Source organism: Oryctolagus cuniculus, chromosome 3 (assembly GCF_051225735.1).
Source record: "Oryctolagus cuniculus isolate XC-2025 breed Fujian yellow rabbit chromosome 3, ASM5122573v1, whole genome shotgun sequence".
In the NCBI taxonomy this organism is placed as follows: Eukaryota; Metazoa; Chordata; class Mammalia; order Lagomorpha; family Leporidae; genus Oryctolagus; species Oryctolagus cuniculus.
Window position 1 is genome coordinate 132,014,808 of NC_142869.1, and position 20,980 is coordinate 132,035,787.

The 20,980-nt window shown below is 41.8% G+C and overlaps 1 protein-coding gene across 11 annotated transcripts in view; it reads left to right on the forward strand.

Moving 5' to 3' along the window:
- IMMP2L (inner mitochondrial membrane peptidase subunit 2) overlaps positions 1-20,980 on the forward strand; it is a 1,052,378-nt gene that overhangs the window by 38,785 nt on the left and 992,613 nt on the right. For all 11 annotated transcript variants that reach the window (XM_089329399.1, XM_008258379.4, XM_008258376.4 and 8 more), the window contains one exon: positions 18,650-18,786. In XM_089329399.1, the coding sequence (XP_089185525.1) occupies positions 18,650-18,786 (137 nt within the window). The remainder of the gene's footprint in view (positions 1-18,649; positions 18,787-20,980) is intronic.

Below are 20,980 nucleotides of genomic sequence, written 5' to 3' on the forward strand. Positions count from 1 at the left end.
TCCTCATGGAATGATTCTCTGTCTCATTGCATTTTATTTAGGATAGCAGAGACATTTCTGTTGATAATGTCTTTTATGCATTTCTGAAAATTTCACAAAATCAAGCCCTGAACATTATAAGAAAAATACAGCTGGAACAGATCATTTCAAACCAGTGGAATTTTGTTAAAAAAAATAAAAAAAAGACCTAACAAAATAGCAGTCATATGAAAAACAATAGCACTGTTAAATCTCCACTGACATTTGCACCAGCATTACTCAGTCTTAACCTTAAATCCTGATTTTCTTCCTGTGAGTTGTATGTACTTAAAGACATCTCTTCTTCTAACAGACCAATTTCATCAAAGTTAAAAGTCTGCCCCAGGGTGTTGACTTATCAACTTTACTTTGTTTCTGTCACAGGGAAAATGTCTTTGCATTTCTTCATTTGCACTGTGAGCCTCCTCAGATAGCTTAACAGTGGAGAGTCTCAAAGCTACTAAATGAGTCTTTCTGTTTACTTGTTAGCAAACTTGCTCATGATCAGGTAAAAAATCTTTGTGCTGGGGGAAATTGCAGAAGAACCAACACAACAGGCACATTGTATTGACATTGATTTCTTACCCCAAAGAAATATGGAAACAAAAGCCTATAATGTTAATTTTGTTTTCACATGTAAATATGATGTATATCCATTATTGAAAATTTTAGGTAATATGGAAAAATATAAAAAAGAAAGTAACTTGACTTCAAATAAATACCACGGCCATCATTTTGGTTCATATTCTTTATCACCTGACCACTTGATAATGATGATGCTAACTGTGTGTGTGTAAATTTCACATAAATTGATTCATATAAAAACAATTTTTCAATCTTTTTTTAAACAATATCGAGCAATATGACTATATATTGTCCTTTTAATAATTGTAAATTACTCCAACTGTGTGCATGTCATAATTATTTATGTTTAAGGGGACATTTAGACTGTTTTCAATTTTTCATTGGGGTGAATAATAGTGAATTGAGAGTCTTTGATCAGATCTTTGCATCTTTTTTTTTTTTTTTTTTTTTTTTTGACAGGCAGAGTTAGACAGTGAGAGAGAGAGACAGAGAGAAAGGTCTTCCTTCCATTGGTTCATCCCTCAAATGGTCACTGCTGGCTGGTGCGTGCCGATCAGGAAGCCAGGAGCCAGGTGCTTCCTCCTGGTCTCCCATGCGGGTGCAGGGCCCAAGCACCTGGGCCATCCTCCACTGCCTTCGGGGGCCACAGCAGAGAGCTGGACTGGAAGAGGAGCAACCGGGACAGAACTGGTGCCCCAACTGGGACTAGAACCCGGGGTGCCGGCACCGCAGGTGGAGGATTAGCCAAGTGAGCCACTGCATAGGCCAGATCTTTGCATCTTATTTATTTATTTATTTATTTTTTTATTTAATAAATGTGATTTTACAAAATGCAACTTTTGTATTGTTGTGGCTTCCCCCCATAACCTCCCTCCCTCCCGCAGCCCTCCCCTCTCCCACTCCCTCTCCCATCCTGCCCTTTCATTTTCAATTACCTTCATATAGAGAAGATCAACTTAGTATACACTAAGCAAGGATTTCAACAGGCTGCACTCACACAACCGCACAAGGTATAGGGTATTGTTCAACTAGTAGTGTTGTTTTTAAGTTTCATAGTAAAACACATTAAGGACAGAGATCCTAAGTGGGGAGCATGTACCCAGTGACTCCCGTTGTTGATTTAACAGTTGGCACTCTTATTCATGATGTCAGCAATCACCGGAGGTTCTTGCCATGAGCTGTCTAGGCTATGGAAGCCCCTTGAGTTCACCGACTCTGAACTTGCTTAGTCAACGCCGTGTCACAGTGGAGGTTCCTTCCTCCCTTCGGAGAAAGGCGCCTCCCTCCTTGATGGCCTGTTCCTTCTGCTGGGGTCTTGTTCACCAGGATCTTTCATTTAGATTGTATTTGCCACCGTGTCATGGCTTTCCATGCCTGTGAGACTCTCATGGGCCTTTTAGCCAGATCCGAAGCCCCATGGGTTGATTCTGAGGCCAGAGTGCTGTTTGCGGCGTTTGCCATTCTATGAGTCTGCTGTGTGTCCTGCTTCCCCCACAGAATCATTCTCTCCCTTTTAATTCTATCCTTCATTATTTGCTTACATTGGTCTTATTTGTGAAATCTCTTCGACACTTACCCTATCTTTTTGCAGATCTTTGCATCTTAAAAGAAACTCTAACAGTGGTGTCTGTGCTTGTGAAGGTGGCTTATGAAACATTTGGTACACAGTGCCACACTGCATCAAGAAAGGCTATGTCTTACATTCCAGGAGATCACAAGAGAGTGTTCTTCCCCACTGTTTAAAAATTCTCTGCCAGTCATAGGCTAAAATGCAACTTATTCTGATTGTTTTGTATTCTTTATTAGTAGTGTGGTTGAACATATATTGCTGTGTACTATAAATATATTGCTTTCAATAAAATACCTTTCATATATTTGCCACCTTTTTACTATTAGGACTTTTGTCTTTTTTCCTGTAATTTATAATAATTATATATTTTGGAGATAATGAGCCTTTGTAATATGTTATAATTTTTTATGTTACACTGATGTTCTTATTTATGGTATGTTTTGATTTTTTTAAGAAAGTAATTTATTTGAGAGGCAGAGAGACAGAAAGAGAACAGACAGAGATCTCTTATCTGCTGGTTCATTCCCCAAATGCCTGTGGCTGGGCCAGTCCCAAACTGGGAGTTCATAATGCAATCCAGGTCTCCTACATGGGTGGCAGGAACCCAACAACTTGAGCAATCGCCTGCAGCCACCCAGCTGGAATCAGGAGTGGAACAGGGACTCAAACCTCAGTACTCCAGTGTGGCATGTGGGCATCCCAAGAAGCGTCTTCACTGCATGCCAAACACCACCCTGATATTTTGATTTTTAGGTAGTCAAATCCATTAGTATTTTTCTTGTATGTTCTCTGGGTTTTATAAAATGTGCAGAAAGCCCTCATTCTTTTTTTTTTTTTTTTTTTGACAGGCAGAGTGGACAATGAGAGAGAGACAGAGAGACAGAGAGAAAGGTCTTCCTTTGCCGTTGGTTCACCCTCCAATGGCGGCCGTGGCCGGCGCGCTGCGGCTGGCGCACCGCGCTGCTCCGATGGCAGGAGCCAGGTGCTTATCCTGGTCTCCCATGGGGTGCAGGACCCAAGCACTTGGGCCATCCTCCACTGCACTCCCTGGCCACAGCAGAGAGCTGGCCTGGAAGAGGGGCAACCGGGACAGAATCCGGCTCCCCGGCCGGGACTAGAACCCGATGTGCCAGCGCCGCAAGGCGGAGGATTAGCCTAGTGAGCCACGGCGCCGGCAGCCCTCATTCTTATCCATAAACAAAAATCCATGTTTTTTTTTGTATTTTTATTTTTTTAAAATTTTATTTATTTATGTATTTTTTTTTATTTGAAAGAGTTACCTGGGGAGAGGGAGGCAGGAGAGAGAAAGATCTTCCATCTGCTGGTTCACTTCCAAAATGGCTGCAGTGGCCAGGGCTGTGCCATGCCAAATCCAGGAGCCCAGAGCTTTTTCTTCCGGGTCTCTCACATGAGTGCAGGGCCCCAAGCACTTGGGCCATCTTCTGCTTTCCCAGGCCGTAGCAGAGAGCTGGATCAGAAGTGGAGCAGCGGGGACACAAACTGGCAACCATATGGGATGCTGGTGTCACAGGCAGCAGCTTTACCCTCTGCACCACAGGGCCGGCCCCTGTGACAGGTTGTTTCATTGTGATTTGTTAATTCAGCTCTCTTTCTTCCCAGTGTGAATTGTATATTTTATCCTCTCAAACTCTCACCAAGTTTCTTCCGGTCTCTGTGTATTTTTTCTGGGTTCAGTAATGTATTAGTTATTTCTGCAAACAGATTCCCCCAAAATTTAGTGTCTGAACCATTTGTTATCTCTCATAGCTTGTGTGAGTCAGAAGTTAGGCAGCTCAGCTGTGCAGCTCTGGTGCAGCGGCTCTCTTTAGGTTGAAGCTGGGATTTCAGCCTGAGTCACAGTTATCAGAAGGCTGACCAGAGGCTGGAGGATCTGCCCTGCAGGTGACTTGCTCCCCTGGCTGATGTTGACTGCTGGCTGCTGGCAGGGTGGGGAGGGTTTCTGCTGGGTTGGCCATCCCATGACCAGGTGCACTGGATTGCAAAGAAGCAGTAATTTGAGAGACAGGAGAAGCAGCCTGGAAGAAGATCTCCTTTCTGTGACTAGCCTCAGAGATTAGATAGTATCACTTGTGTTGCTTACTGGTTGGTGGAAGCAAGTCACCAAGTCCAATCCAGCCATAGGGGAAGGGAATAAGGCTCCACAATTTGAAGAATTTGTTTAAGAATTTGTGGACAGGGCTGGAGTTGTGGCGCAGTGAGTTAAGCCTGCAATACCAGCATCTTGTATCAGAGTGCTGGTTCAATTCCTGGCTGCTCCACTAATGCACCCTGGGAAAGCAGTGGAAGAGTGGGCCAAGTACTTGGGTCCTGGCCACTCATATAATAGATCTGGATGGAGTTTCCAGCTTCTGGCTTTGGCCTGGCCCAGCTCTGGCCATTTTGGCCATTTGGGGAATGAATCAGTGGATGAAAGATCTCTCCCTCATTCTCTGTCACTCTGCCTTTCAGATAAATAAAATAAATCTTAAAAAAATTAATTTGTAGACATTTTAGAGCCATCACAACTTATATTTGTCCTATTCATGTATGTATCTACTTCTGTACTATTTTCCTGTATTTTAGTGCATTGATTGATTTGCAAGATGTTAAACTGAATTTTGGTCTATTTGAGTTGCTGTCTACTTCTGCGTTATCACACCTTTTACTACACTGACTCCTTTAAAGAGTCTTCAGTCAAACTGATGGAGTGCCACATGATGCCATACTCTACTGTATTGGATAGCTGTAGCCTTTCACTGATCAAGTGTCTTGCAGGATATACAAAATAATATCATGGATAATCGGGTGACATCTTCCTTTGCTTTATTTCATCAAGTTCTCATGGCCTTTTAAAATTATTTAGGAGGGATCATTGTATTCCATGGTAGATGTCTGCGTCCAACGATAAAATGTTGAATGATAGAACTTAGGCCTCTATGAGTGATGTTGAATGTTTAATTGACAGATATGTAGCAACTTAAGAGCACTGCACGCTGATGAAATTTCACAGGTATCTTGAACACTAGGAGGGACCTTTAAAAAGCACACTGAAAATGGAATTCCAGAGAAGTTTATTTTATTTTGGAACAATGATTTTTTGAAATCAGTGCTTTTTTTTTTTCACAAACATTTTTCCATAAGCTTTTGAAAGCCCCTCATCTTGTCTGATATATAGGCAAGTGAGCCAAAATCAGAACAAGGCCTTTATGTGTGGGGAGCAATCTAAATGACACCCGAGCTCCACATGCTGTAATATTCACCAGAGGCTCACCATAATCCTCAGTCTTTCTTTTGCAGCAAACACTTAGTCCGGAGAGTGCTGTGTTCCATCTGCCTGAGTCTCCAGGATGCCCAGTGTGAGCTGCTTTGTACTCTGACCTCTTGGCTGTACTTATTTATTTATTACCCTGCGTTGCCAGCTTGGCCTTTGTTGCCATTTCAACAAATGTGCGTGTGCACATGTGCATGCACTTGGCACTTATATTATAAGTTTAAAGGCGCATAGCCCCACTCATTCCAGAGGAGTTTCTTATCATTGCTTTCTCCTTAAATCATGCCTGTTTATCCAGTACTGAGCCTGCATCACTGCTGGAGCTCCCCGTGGACTTGCAGTTGCCATACACGGGCCGTGGGCTGCGGGCCGCTTTCCGAATCTTCCAACCATAGTTTGGACAGGTTTTCTTTTTGAAAGACTAATCAGAACCTTAATGTGCTTCCCTCTGGTGACAGTCTGTGTTTCTAAGTTTTATATTTATTATTCTGTGAAGAATAGTAACAGTCCGGGCTGACCATAAGTTTGGTGTGTTACATGGTGTAATTCTCAGTCCCACTTTTTTGCGACCTTCCCTCTCACCTGAAGTCCCCTTCAGGGTCTACTTCCCCGGCTGTATTCAGAAATCTTCCTACTTCCTCTCCCCAACCTCTGTCCAAGGGAAAGCCATGCTGTTGGTCTCTACCTCTTAATGTGAATTTGAGTTAACGCGTTATATTCACTTAGAGACATATGTAGTCTAAAGAAAGCAATGTATTTGAATCTTGAAAGGGCCAGGATAGTATTAGTCATGAGGCCCTGGAATCTCCTTCTTCTGCAAAAGGTCTTTTCCATTCACTGTCGAGTCCAGATGAGACGCTTGTACCATCCTAAAATAGGGCAGCCACAGGGTTGCTATGAAAAGAAGCTAAGAGGAATGAATAAGAAGCAGTGTTGACAGCAGGCGAGAATGTGAGATATCAGGGAAGGAAGGAGGGCAGAGGTGTTCCTGATGATCGCACCCCAGAAACTGCATCGCTGGTCTTTCTATGTACTAGGGACATTCCCCATTGCCTTATTGCCTCATACCTGCTTTCTGATATTCTTCCTGTTTTTACCTGCCCTCCCCTTTTTAGTATTTTGAATATTATTGTTTTCTTGCCTTGCTACTTTTTCTTAGTTTTGATCTCCCCCACCTGCCCTATAAAAAAGTTTAATTTATTTGAAAGGCAGAGTAAGAGCTCTCTCCCATCTGTTGGGTCCCTCCCCAAATGCCTGTAACAGCCAAGAATGGGCCAGGCTGAAGCCAGGAGCCTGGAACTCCATCTTGGTCTCCCACATGGGTGCAGGGGCACAAGCACTTGCGCCATCTTTTACTGCTTTCCCAGGCCACTGCAGAGAGCTGGATTTGAAGTGGGGCAGCTGGGACTTTAACCGGCCCCATATGGGATGCTGGCACTGCAGGTGGTAGCTTTACCCACTATACTACAGTGCCAACCCCGTAATATCCTATTGTGACTTGTTTTATATGGTTTCCAAAAGTATTGGAGCAATGAAGATTTCCATATTGCTAAGGAATAAAACAAAGAACAAAAATCAGTGTTAAATCATGTCTTACCCCTCACTTGTCTTAATATGTGTCCTGTTCCCTGGTGGCCAGTTTTCTCAAACACACCTTTAATCACATAATTCTTTTTTCTTCTTGTCTGATATTTGCCAAATGTAATTTACTCTTCTAACGTTTTAATGAAAATTTTTAAATACACAGAATACTTACGAGAATCTTACAGTGAACATCCTTAAATCCACCACTGGTGTTCCAATTCTCTTTTCAGCTCTTCTCAGGAATTTTCTTTCTTAGCTTCAGCCCTTATCTTTCTTTTCTTCCTTATGTCAGTGAGTATTATATAATTATTACTGTGGTACAGTTCTGTCAGTGCTAAATACACATCGCTCCATAATCCTTGTTAGTTGGTCAACCAGTGTCGCTCCCTGTCTTCGTGGAGGAACGACACAGGACCCTGCGTTGTTCTTTCGTCTGCTCGGCCCTCCCCGGGTTTGCTGCTGGTTCTTCCCGGGTTGGCTACCGTCCCTTCCACCTCCATGGAAGGGCAGTTCCCCCTAGCCACTTTCCCCACTTCCGCGGGGGAGCGGCACACCGCCGGCCGGCTCTCTCGGGGGCTGCACAGGCGTTCCTTCAGATAGATGTTCCCCTTAGATGTTCCTGGTGCATGTTGTCTCTCTCCTCCTTTATAGTCCTTTTCCACCAATCCCAACTCTGCTACCCACACGCCGAGTACGCTGCTCTCCTCCAATCAGGAGCAGGTCCTGCTGTTTATTGGTTGAACTGGAGGCAGCTGTGTAGAAGCTGTTTCCTCCTCTCCCAGCGCCATATTGTGGGAGAGCAGATGCATAGAATAAGTCTTAATTCCAGTAACTTAGTCTAGTCCGAGTTGCTCCCAGTTGCTCCCCACAAACCAGTAAACAAGATTGTCCCTAACCAGTCAGATCTTAGGATAAAGTTCAAAGCAGAACAAAGCTACCACTCTCTTTTTGAAGTCCTATCACCTAGAAGGGCTTTCTTGGGTCACGCAATGGCTGTCCTTGGTTCTATTCCTGTTTTCTGAGTTGTTATTGCTAGTTCCCCCCTTTAAACACGGTTCATGTTTTTTTCTGAAGAAATCCTCATTTGATGATGATCTGGCCTTTGTTCTTTAATGTGTTACATATTATGTATTTACATATAGTTTTTTTAGTTGTACAGTTCAGTTTTTTAAGAGACATTTCATGCTATTTATGAATACTTAAACACATCTTTTGATTAAGCAATCTGACTGATATGCATCTTTTCTTAGTAATATCCTTTCACATATTTACAGATAACTGTAGAAAATCAATTACAGCAATGATAGTAATACCTAAAATGAAAACAAAATAAAAACATAAATATGTATTCAGATTTACATACAGTTTTATAGGTAGTTTACTATTTTTTTATAGAAAGCTTTTATTTAATAAATACAAATTTCATAAAGTCAACTTTTGGATTATAGCAGTTCTTCCCTCCAAACCTGCCCTCCCACCCCCAAACCATCCCACCTCTTACTCCCTCTCCCATCCCATTCTTCATTAAGATTCACTTTTAATTATTTTTATATACAGAAGACCACCTCTATACTAAGTAAAGATCTCAACAGTTTGCACCCACACAGACAAACAAATTATAAAGTACTGTTTGAAGACTAGATTTGTTAATTGTCATAATATGGTAGTTTAATCTTTTCCTTCCTACAAATGCTTAGTTTAAGAAAAAAAATGGATATGCTGGTTTGTATCCTGGCTACTGTGCTTCTAAACTAACTCCCTGCTAATGCACATGGGAAAGCAGCAGAAGGTGGACTCCCATGCTTGGGCCCCTGTCACCCTTGTGGGTAGTTTACCCCTCAAATGACTGCAACTGCCAGGGCTGTGCCAAGCCAAAGCCAGAACTCCTTCTGGGTCTCTCAAGTGGGAGCATCCAGGATTTGAACTGGTGCCCCTATGGGATGACCATGTTGCAGGTGGTGGCTTAGCACACTGAGCCAAAATGCTGTGTCTCCTCTTTTTTTTTTTTTTTTTGACAATTTCAAGAGATTTATTTATTTTTTTGAAAGTTACAGAGAGAATTTGAAAGCCAGAGTTACAAAGAAAGAGTGAGAGAGATTTTTCACCTATTGGCTGACTGACCAAATGCCTGTTAACAGTAGAGATTGCACCAAGCTGAAACCAGGAGTCCTGAACTCTATCTGAGTCTCCTACGTGGTTGATAGGGACCCATATACCTGGACATCAACTGCTACCTTCCCAGGTGCATTAGCTGTATTGGAAGTGAAGGAGCTTGGACTTGAACTAGCATTCTGATATGGGATATGAATGTTCCAAGTGGCAGTTTAAGTAGCTGTGTCACCACGCCTGCCCTGGCAATGTTTTATTTCTACACCATTGTTCTGGAACATGAATTTGAAATTCATTTTTTTTTATATATTCCTGACTTGAAATAGAATGAGTCAGTTTTAATTCTTAGCATCCAGATGGATATTAATTATTTCTTTGAGAGATGCAGTTCCAGGTCAAGATAAAGGACCCTTAGCTTCCTCAGCGTGCGTGCCTGTGTTGACTTTTTTTTTTTTGACAGGCAGAGTTAGAGAGAGAGAGAGACAGAGAGAAAGCTCTTCCTTTTTCTGTTAGTTCACCCCCCAGATGGTCTCTACGATCTGAAGCCAGGAGCCAGGTGCTTCTCCTGGTCTCCCATGGGGTGCAGGGCCCAAGCACTTGGGCCATCCTCCCATCCTCCACTGCCTTCCCAGGCCACAGCAGAGAGCTGGACTGGAAGAGGAGCAACCGGGACAGAATCTGGAGTGCCACGCTGCAGGCGGAGGATTAGCCAAGTGAGCTGTGATGCCGGCCCTGTGTTGACTTTTATTGGTAGGGGTTTTTTTTTTTTTTTGCCAGAGCATAGTATAAGTTAAACCCAATTCCACCCATCCCCTCTTTATTATTTTTGGTTTTTCTTCATTCTGTCTTTTTGTTTTCCCATTTCAACCCTTTTTGAGAAACTTAAAGCGAGAATTGCTAAGTCAAGTCAATTGAACAATAAAGAATTTGATACCGGTGTTCTCATTCTAAAGGTTCCTAAGTCACTGATTTGTAACACATTGTCTAATGTCTTTTAATACTATACCATGAGATGACCAAGAAGGCCCTGAAAGTTTTTAGATTTTGATTTCTATAAATTATTTTCCAAACTCTGCCTCCAGTGGAATCAACATTGTTTTGTTTCATCAGTTACTATTTTTTTTTTTTTTTTGGTGTTTTCTCACATTCCTAGGCCCCGTTTGCAGGGTCAGCTTGTTGTTTTCAGGGACTGCTGGAGTCCACAGAGGAGGACAGCCTGATTGTGTGTGGTTCTCTACCTATTTCTAATGAACTTGTGCTATGATAAGAACCAGATGTGTGGAACTATGGGTTGATCTCTCTGGTGTCTTAACATAGTGTCTAACATGAAGTAGAGACTTAATGTTGAAAGGATGAAAAATGCAAACTTATATGGGCAGGGACCCTGCCGGCTTGTTCTGTGTTGTATGTTTTTGTCCCTTAGTACACAGTAAATGTTCAATAAATATATATTGAATGATTCAGGAATTGTGTGTTACATTCACTTGGATCTGCTGATGTTTATGGTTTAATTGGTTCCTCCTTGACTTCTTACTGTGGTTGGAAATTTACATTTTATAGCAGATGCTGCTTTACAAGTTACTGTTTTCCTCTTACCCTCAAGCCTGCCACAGAAATTGTAAATGGTTTGTATAATTAGGATGACTTGAGGTGTATTTATTCACCTGGTTGCTATGGATAAGTAATCAGTGATTTTGTGCAGGCTGAACTATAAGTAGGCTCAAGAATGATTTTAAATGAATTCATGCATGATTAAGCCATAACAAATCATTACAGAAAAGAGAGAGCTCACAGATTGCGTAGTTATGTGGTTGAGGTCAGCACCACCAAGAAACTCCTATTTGGTAGGTGCTATATGCCAGGTGGCAAATATAATTTCAACAGAATCTGAAAGCTTATTTAAATGTATAGTTTGGGATACATGTCATGGCACAGTGGGTTAAGATGCAGCTTGGGACACTTGCATCCTATATTGGGGTGCCTGGTTTGAGTCCTGGCTACTCCATATTTCTGATCCATCTCCCTGCAATTGTGTACTCTGGGAGGCAGTGGATGATGGTTCAAACATTAGGGTTCCTGCCACCCACATGGGAGACCTGGTGCAATTCCTGACTCCTGATTTTGGCCTGTTCTAGCTCTGGCTATAGCTGTTTAGGGAGTGAGCTAGTGGATAGATTTCTCTCTTTCTCTATGTCATCTTCCCTCTCTCTGTTGTTCTTTCAAATACATAAATCTTAAAAAAAATTTAGTTTAAGTAATTTAGCAATGAACCAGTTATGCTTAACTACTTAAGCAAAAATTTTCTCAGAAGCTGTGATTTGAACATACGCAAGTGGCACAGTTGCCAGAAGGATGGGGTAACTGATAAAATTACTCTCTTTTTTGTGAGGGATGATTTAAATACCACACTGTTATTGCTTACAAGACAACTTCCCAGAGGAAGCAGGCATTTGGTGATCGTTAACATGGTTGTTTTGAACATTTAAGGTGTGAACAAAAGACCAGATCATCTGAATGACTTCTTTGGCAATCTATGTACACAAGGAAACCTACTGATTTTACGAAAATGTGAATGCCATTGGCCTTTACAGTTTTGAGTTGGTATGACTTGACATTGAAATGTCATGTTCATTTCTTTCTGTATGTATGGCTTCTTTGGTGTTTAAGTAGTAGTTGGAAGCTTTCAGTAGTGTTATTATTATGAAATATAGATGTCCTTCACAATTCAGGTAGGACAGACTGTACAGAGCCCTCTGTTCTGAGCATCTGAAAATAGTGATTTGCTGGTGCCTTGTTCACAGGATAGCTTCTATTTTTCTCTTTCTCCTTTGGCCTTGGGCAGGATCTACTCACTAATAGTCGGCACAACCCCCACATGGTCCTTGATAATCTCAGTTGAAAAATATTTGTCTCAGGGCTGGCGCTGTGGTGCAGTGGGTTAACAACCTGGCCTGAAGTGCCGGCATCCCATATGGGCACCAGTTTGAGTCCTGGCTGCTTCACTTCCCATCCAGCTCTCTGCTATGGCCTGGGATAGCAGTAGAAGATGGTCCAAGTCCTTGGGCCCCTGCACCCATGTGGGAGACCTGGAAGAAGCTCCCAGCTCCTGTCTTTGGATCGGCGCAGTTCCAGCCGTTGCAGCCAATTAGGGAGTGAACCATGGGATGGAAGACCTCTCTCTCTCTCTCTCTCTCTCTGCCTCTCTTCTCTCTGTGTAACTCTGACTTTCAAGTAAAATAAATAAATCTTTAAAAAAAAAAAAAAGAAAAATATTTGTCCCACCTCTGTCGTACAGGAGATGGTGCAAAGCTGGGGTCAGCAGTGGGCTTGTAGAAATAAGAGGAAGCGCAGTGGCTCTTTATTTGCGAGGTAGAGTTACAGACAGAGGTAGAGTTGAGACAGAGAGTAAGGTCATCCATCTGCTGGTTCACTCCCCAAATGGCCAGAGCCAGGAGCTTCCTCTGGGTCTCCTGTGCAGGTGCAGGGGCCCAAGCACTTGGGCTATCTTCCACTGATTTCCCAGGCCATAAGCAGGGAGCTGGATTGGAGGAAGAAGAGCAGCCGGGACACAAACAGGTGCCCATATGCGATGCCGGTGCTGTAGGCAGAGAGGCTTAGCTCACCACACCACAGCGCTGGCCCCTTAAAATGGTCTTTTACATGATTTGCACTGCTCCCAGCTACTTGTTTGCAAACCCCTTTTAACCAGTTATTTTAGTAAAAGTTCACTTGTTTATCTCAACACTAAAAAAAGTCTCCAACCTAAAAAACCACCTAGTGTATTTTGTCAGTCAGTATACCTGGACTGTTCTTTGTATCTGCCAAGGTTCTGGAAAAACAGTTAAAAAAAACCAGTGAAAAATTATAGAGAGAAAGAATGTTGGGCCTTGAAAGGACCTTAGGAATTGAATCCAGTGCCCTTCGTGTTCCAGCTGAGGAAACTGAGACCCAAAAGTGACTTGTCCAAAGTCGTACAGCTTATCTGTGGGCAGAGAGCGGAATCTACCACAGGACTCCTGACTCCTGACCATTCTCCCTCCTGGGTCTGCAGTGATGGAATGGAGTAGGAGCATGTAGGAGAGCATGTACTTATATTAGAAAAGAAGGGAACCTAGGAATTCTGGGAATGTGAATTTAATACAACTTATGTTAATGCTTTTTTCCCCCTCAATTTACATTTTAACCACATATGCTACCTTGTAACTGCTATTGCTGTGGAGTCATCATCTCTGAAAACATTCCTAGTTTCTATCCTACATGTATTCCTAGCTATTTTGTGAGAGGTCCCTGCATTCAGGGAACGATGAACAGGGGACACTAAGACTTTCATTCTGTGGCTCTTATAATAAAAGTAGCAAACATTGTACAGAACTCTCAATAAGTTTTCAAAACCATGCAATATTTTTTCATAGCCTGCACTGGCTACATAAAAGCATTGCACTATGGGCAAAGCTGGCTAAGATGCCCCTTGCAATACTGGCATCCCATATTGAGTGCTGCTTTGAGTTCTGGCTGCTTTGCTTCTGATTCAGCTTCCGGCTGGAAGGCAGTGGATGGTGATCCAAACACTTGGCCCTTGCCACCATTGTGGGAGACCAGAATGCAGTTCCTAGCTCTTGGCTACAACCTGGCCCAGCCCTAACTCTTGCAGGCATTTGAGGAAGTGAACCAATGAATGGAAGATCTCTCTTCCTCTTTGTCTCTGTTGATCTGCCTTTCAAATAAGTATGTAAGTATGTAAATAAATAAATCAGCATTATAAAAAACATTGTATTAGTTAAATATATTGATTGCTATATCAATAGGAAAGAATTTTACTTCAGTGTGTTTTGCACTAAGGGCATCAGCGAGCTGGCCTGAGAAAGCCTGGTTTGTTTATTGTGATGGGAAAGAGATACAGACTAGTGTTGCCCTACATTACTTGTGTATCAGAGTAACTTCTTAGGGCAGGGGCCATCTGTCTTTTTAAAATGTTAGTCATTAACCAAAGTTCACAGAAGGAAGTAGTTATCATTTCCATTCACAGCATCACAGTATTCATTCTTGTCCCATCTAGTTATTCGGCTAGAATGATCATTCACCTCTGTTTTCAAACATCTCAATTCTCATTTGTTACAAAATCCTTAAAAAGCCTGTGAAGTCCTGGCTGCACTGGCATTTATGCTTTCTCCACCCATTTATGTTCCACCAGACCCTCTCATCTTTTCTGTGTTTTTTTCTACACCAGCATCCTTTCAGTTCTTCCATCACAACATGGTCACTCCTGCCACAGGGAATTGTGCATGATCTTGCTATTCCCTGGAATGCCCTTTCCTGTCCCACAGTCCTTTATCCGGGCAACTCCTCTTCATCTTTCAGTTCAGTCCCTTCCTTGTAGGCCTCACCTCACTGCTTCCCTGACCTCACTGCTCTCTCTTGTGGTACTTATTACAATAATTTTATGTGATTATCTGATTGACTTTCATCATTCCTGACTGGATTGTAAAATCTCTGCAAGAGCAGGGACCGGGTCTAGCTTTGCCGTTTGTTTTACGATTCTTTGCGCTTAGCATTGTGCATGGGGAAGACCCTTTAAATATTGACTGTAAGAGTGAAGGAGCCAAGGGGTGCATGATGGGTAGGTGAATAAATGGATAATTGAACCACTGCAACAGGGACAGTGACACAGTCCCTCAGTAGTCACTTTCTAATGGAACCAGGCAAAAGTTATGAAGCTGGATCTGGTGGTGGCTTTCATTTGCTGTACGATATTTGTTCTGTAGGTGTTCACTTTTTTAATCTAATGAGGCGGCAAAGCAGATGTGGGTATGAGAGGACATTCGGGGACTGCTTCTTTCCTAGCTTTTTCTCCTTGACTCATTTGAGAAGTTGATGAGCCTGACAGGGTAAGTAAACATCTGACTTTTCAACACCCACATACCAGTATTTTCTGACCTTGCTTGATTAAGGGAGTCAACTGTTAGATTTTGAGGGTCAGACTGTGGCTGGGGCCTGTATTGTTAGGCACGTCAGTCAAGGGGAGCTGGAGGAACCCCACCCTGGAGATATTACCTCGGAGTTGTGTGAGACTTAGATAGAAATGTGCACTGCTTACATAAACTTGTTGCTATTAAACTAGTAAATAAGGAGTTGATTAATTACTTTAGAGCTATTTCTTTTCTACATAGTAGCTAATTTTTTTTTCCATATTGGAGCACTTAATAAATTGTTTGTACATTCACATATTTCGTAGTCTAGAATCTTCGGGTTGATTTGTTATATTTTAGAAACCATTTTAAAAGGGAGATATAGAGGTCATTCCACTTATATGTTTACCTTAAGACTGATGTGTGACCTGTTAAAATTGTGGTTCGAAGTGTTTTCAGAGAGACTGACCTAATGAAATGTGGTGTTGAGGACAGTGTGTCTTTTGCATCCTGCGAGGACTGATCTGGTAAGTCTGCCAATGTTATGCTTCCATTACAAATCACATAGAAGAAGGTAAATGGGACGTGTGTAGAACAGTCCATTGAAGAAGTAGGTTGCATCTCTTGTGGAGATATATAGAAGTTAGTTAAGGTGTTTTGATTCTAGGAGGGAGATGTCATTGAAGAGAGATCTGTTTTTCTAGGAGGGTCCAATTACAGCTGGGGATGAATCAGAGAAAACATTGGACAGGGTTACAAATTGAGGCGTGTAGAGGTGGAGGCAGCTCAAGGAGGCTTTTAACACCCTGGGTCAGACACATTTCTGGGTAACAGATGCGTGAAATCATAAGTGATTTAAATTAAGCTTCCAGTTGGTAGATGAGTTGGAATGAAACCATGTTTTTACATTGCTTATTTCCTAGAGCCAATCTGCAGTTACATTTATTTCAGTTAGATATAAAACATGACTGATATGGGTGAATGTTACGATATGTGTATTATATGTTGATACAGTTGTAACAAAGGATTACTGATCTTTATTTTTTACCTTGAATATATGTAACCTTCACTGATGTCCATTACAGTAGGTCATTAAGAAGTAATCAATTCATATTGTTATTCATTGTTTCTCTCTGACACATTAAAGATATTAGAGGGAATTAGTGGGTGGGTTATTTTTAGGTCGATTTAGGTAAAATTGCAGGTCAAGAACCTTAAAAGAGGGTCATAAACATTAATTGAGTGACTTGCAACTGATAGTTTTTATAAAAAACAAAATGCAGTAGACTAAAAGTGTATTCGTTTTGTGGAACATTTCAGTTATTTTTTATTTTTGTGTGTGTTAATCTGTGAGTGTGCATGAGTGAATGAGTACTTGGTTGCTATTATAAAACATGTTTCTTCATGTAGTACACGATCAAAGAATTTGAAAGCCGTTGTATAACCCTGGAGCACCCTTCTGCTTCATCAGCATCAGCAAAGTCATGAGTTCCTCATTACCACGCCATTCTTGCTTGTACAAGTCTTCAAAGGGAAAAATTTCGCTAAAATAAATTGAAAAATCAAGTCTTTGATGAAACTCTTTGCATGTGGCTCCCTAACTACCCTTTCTCTTGTGGTCCTCTTGTATTTCAAGGTTAAATTATGGGGTTCACTAAGTAAAACCTTCAGAAATGAGTATCTGGACAGAATTTGACTAATAGTTTTCTGATTTTTAAAAAATATTGTTTTACTCCTTCCCCTCCTTTTTCTTCATGAAGATATTTCTTAATCTTTTTCTTTCTCCCATGTTCTTGTATCTTTGTTTTATTTTTATGCTTCTTTTCATTTATGTAATATTAATGCTGTCACAGCAATGCACTTATTGGTGATGTGACTTTTGGGAACCTGAAAGCAAAGCCGAAATGTTGTCATGCTTTTCTGCTAGATACATGGTCTGAACTGCATTTCTGGACCCTCTTGGGCCTGCTCTCAAGATGGCAAGAAGTCTTAGATCATCTTGATAGCAAACTGATCTGGATGTATAGAGCTGAGCAAGCATCATGATTGTGTTAAAGAATCTTTCATTTCCTCTGATCTGGTGTCACACCCTAGAAAGGAGAGAGAAGTCCAGAAACCTCTGGCTGCCCCCACCCACCTTTGGTCCCCCTCCTCTACTTCTTCCAGTCTTAGGTAACACATGGAGCTTAACTGAGTAAGACAGTGACCAAAACGGTAATTTATTTTTCCCAGCCAGAAGTTCTTTATCTGTGGCACTGTGTTGGACTCCACTTGGGTTGTTAGGATAACATGTCTTGGTCTCTCACTATGTTGTTTTTCATCATGTGAGATAATTAAAGGGCATCTCGATCCCTAGCAAATCTGAAAATCAATCAGATGGTCAGATGGTTACAATGCTATGTTAGGATTGGTAATTTTATGAATTATATAGTTATATGGCGTCACATGCAATGATGCTCCCTCCCAAACCCCATCTTTCAATGTTGTATCAGGGTTGGTTTGATTATTACAGCAAAAGGCAGCACAACATCAGTTTAAATGTGATAGAAGGTGACTTCTCTCTCATTTAACAGAGTGGATGTAAGCAGGGCAGGGCAGTTATGGTGCCTCCATGGTGCCAGGGGGCCTAGGAGCCTTCTGTTTTATTGCTTTGCTTTCTTTAACCTAGAGCTTTTATCTCATAGCTTGAGATTGACTGTTCCTGCACCTGAAACCTCATCGTTATTTATTATTGTTACAAAATGGGTAACGCAAAGGGGAGGGCATACTCCTTTCAGGGGCACAGTCTAGAAGTATGTAATTCCTGCTCACATGGCCAGACCTAATGGTGGTCACACTTAACTGCAAGGGAATCTAGAAAGCTGTCTTCAGCCGTGCAGCCACAGGTCTCATACAAACTGCTCCTACTGTAGAAGAGAACATGAATTGGGGGAATTAAGAGAGTCTGCATCACAGTTGTCAGCAGCAGAAAAGGACTCACTTTTGGAATGGTTTATTCCAAATTATTATTGCTTTGTATGGAGAAATTATCAAAGGGACTTGAGCCAGTGAAAAGAGTTTACCTGAGTCAGTGTATTTCCCTTTGGGACCCTAAGTCAAAAACATTTTTTCTTATTGACTATAAATAGGAGTGTGAAAAATATTGAAAACAAGTTTGCTCTGCTCTACATCTTATTTTTCTTGTGCTGTTTTTGTGTCTTTCCTTTTCTCCTTGGTTGGGGTTGATTTCTTTTTTCTTCCTTTTTCTTTCTTTAAAATATTTATTTATTTGATAGACAGTTACAGAGAGAGGTAGAGACACAGAGAGAGAGGTCTTCCATCCAATGGTTCACTCCCCTGATGGTTGCAATGGCCAGAGCTGGACCAATTAAAGGCCAGGAACCAGGAGCTTATTCTGGGTCTCCGACGTGGGTGCAGGGGCCCAAGGACTTGGGCATCTTCTGCTGCTTCCCCAGGTCATAGCAGAGAGCTGGATTGGAAGTGGAGCAGCCAGGACTCGAACCAGTGGCCATATGGGATGCTGGCACTGCAGGTGGTGGCTTTACCTGCTACACCACAGCACCAGCCCTGAGGCTGATTTCATAATCATTTTCTTTGTGTTTCTAGGTATGGCGCAGTCACACGGATGGGTGAAAAGATACTTCAAGGCCTTTTGCAAAGGCTTCTTCGTGGCAGTGCCTGTGGCAGTGACTTTCTTGGATCAAGTTGCCTGTGTGGCAAGAGTGGAAGGCGCATCAATGCAGGTGAAAAGGAAGACAAGTGCATTCTTTAAAGCCTTCATTGTTTCTCAAGCACTAGAGATGAGGGCTCTGGTTATTATTTCTATGCTGGAAATGGAAAGGTTTTAAAAATGCATTCAACCAAAATTTCGGTTTACTAAATTTACTCAAAGGAGGAAATTTCCTCAAAGGAGGAAAGAATAAAAATAGTTATCAGATAGTTCTTTCTTTCTTGGGTCTGTAGTTCAATTTTTTTTTGAGACTTATAAATGAAGAATCTAAAGAAATTCTACTAAATGACATCATTTTCTGTAAATTTGACTATTTGAATATCCTTTTATTTATTTTTAAATATTTATTTATTTTATTTGAAAGGTGGAGTGAGTGAGTGAGTGAGAGAGGAGAGGTCTTCCATCTGCTGGTTCACTTCCCAAATGGCCATAATGGCTAGAGCTGGCCCGATCCGAAAGCAGGAACCCAGAGCCTCTTCTGGGTATCCACATGGGTGCAGGGGCCCAAGGACTCGGCTCATCCTCCACTGCTTTCCCAGGCCATGGAAGAGAGCTAGATTTGAAATGGAGCAGCTAGGACTTGAACCAGTGCACACGTGGGGTGCTGGCCCTGCAGGTGGTGGCTTCACCCGCCATGCCATAGCACTGGCCCTTGAATATCCTTTAAAGACCAAATACAGTTGCAGGATGGGTTTGGGAAAATTTACAGTACTTTTATTTTTTTAAAAAAGATTTATTTGTTTGAGAGACAGAGTGCCAGAGAGAGAGAGAGAGAGAGAGAGAGAGAGGTGAAGAGAGAGATTGACCCATTTATAATCTTCTACTTTACTCCCCAAGTGTCTTCAATGGCTGGGGCTGGATCAGGCTGAAGCAAGAAGCCAGGAACTCCATCCTGGTCTCTCACTTGAGTATCAGGAACCCAAGTACCTTGTATGTCTTGTGCTGCTTTCCCAGGTGCATTAGTAGGGAGCTGGATTGAAAGCAGAGCAATTAGAGTCTTGAAACAGTGCTCCAATATGGGATGCCAGCCATTGTGAGTGGCAGGTTAATCTCGGTTTCTCTATCGATGCATACATTTTGTTTGTAGGAAAATCTACATCAGTGATACTAGATAGTCTAGTGTGCTCTTTAAGCACATTGCTGATTGAAAAAAATTTTTTTTAAAATATTTTATTTATTTATTTGTGAGGTAGAATTAGAGAGAGGGAGAGACCGAGAGAAAGGTCTTCCGTCTGCTAGTTCACTCCTTAAATGGCCACAATGGCTGGAGATCAGGTCTATCCAAAGCCAGGAGCCAGGAGCTTCTTCTAGGTCTCCCATGTAGGTGCAGGGACCCAAGGACTTATGCCATCTTCTGCTGCTTTCCCAGGCCATAGCAGAGAGCTGGATTGGAAGTGGAGCAGCCGGGACATGAACTGGTGCCCATATGCTATGCTGACTTTACAGGCAGAGGCTTAGCCCACTACGCTATAGTACCAGCCCTGCTAATTGAAAAATTTAATTACAGCTCAACATTGGAAGAACTTTAGAGTAGAGATTTCCCAAGGTTCTATATGGATACTTTTCTGGAATTTCTTAGAGTGTAGATTTTGTTCTTCTAACGTCAGTGTTTAGAACAAAGCTGTTAAGTAAGTTTATGCAGTTAAGCAGGTTTCCTATTTTGTAATTTGATGTTTCTTCTATTACTTGCATGTCAGTTCATGCGTTATGCTAAATAGCTAGGTAGAGAAAATAAATACAATGAATATGCAATCTTGTAAGAGGTGAAAATTATATAGAGAATATAGAGAATAGTTGGCATGGTTATTGCCTTTTTGTTTTTTTGTTTTTTTTTAGTTAGAACTGGTTAAGGGCATAGGCATCACCTCCAAGAAGTAAGAATGGATTTGCTTTATCTGTTGTCACTCAGCTACTGACTTCTGGTCAACCATGAGATAAGGAAGTGCCTGTGGAGCCTTCTGGTGGATGCTCTTTCCGTGAAAGTAAAAGCTTAAAGCAGGGCTGCCTTTGTACTTACTTCTACTTCCATCCCTTGAGGGTGGTTAACCCTTCTCTTGGGCAGGGCATTCTCACCCGAGCTCTTGTCTTTTAGGTTCCTCTGTAGTCACCAGCTCAGAGCAAACAGGTCTAAATGCAAAAGTATTTTAGTGCAGAAGTACAGTAAACAGAGGAAGAGTACTTTACAGGCATATGGCCTTATTTCTGGA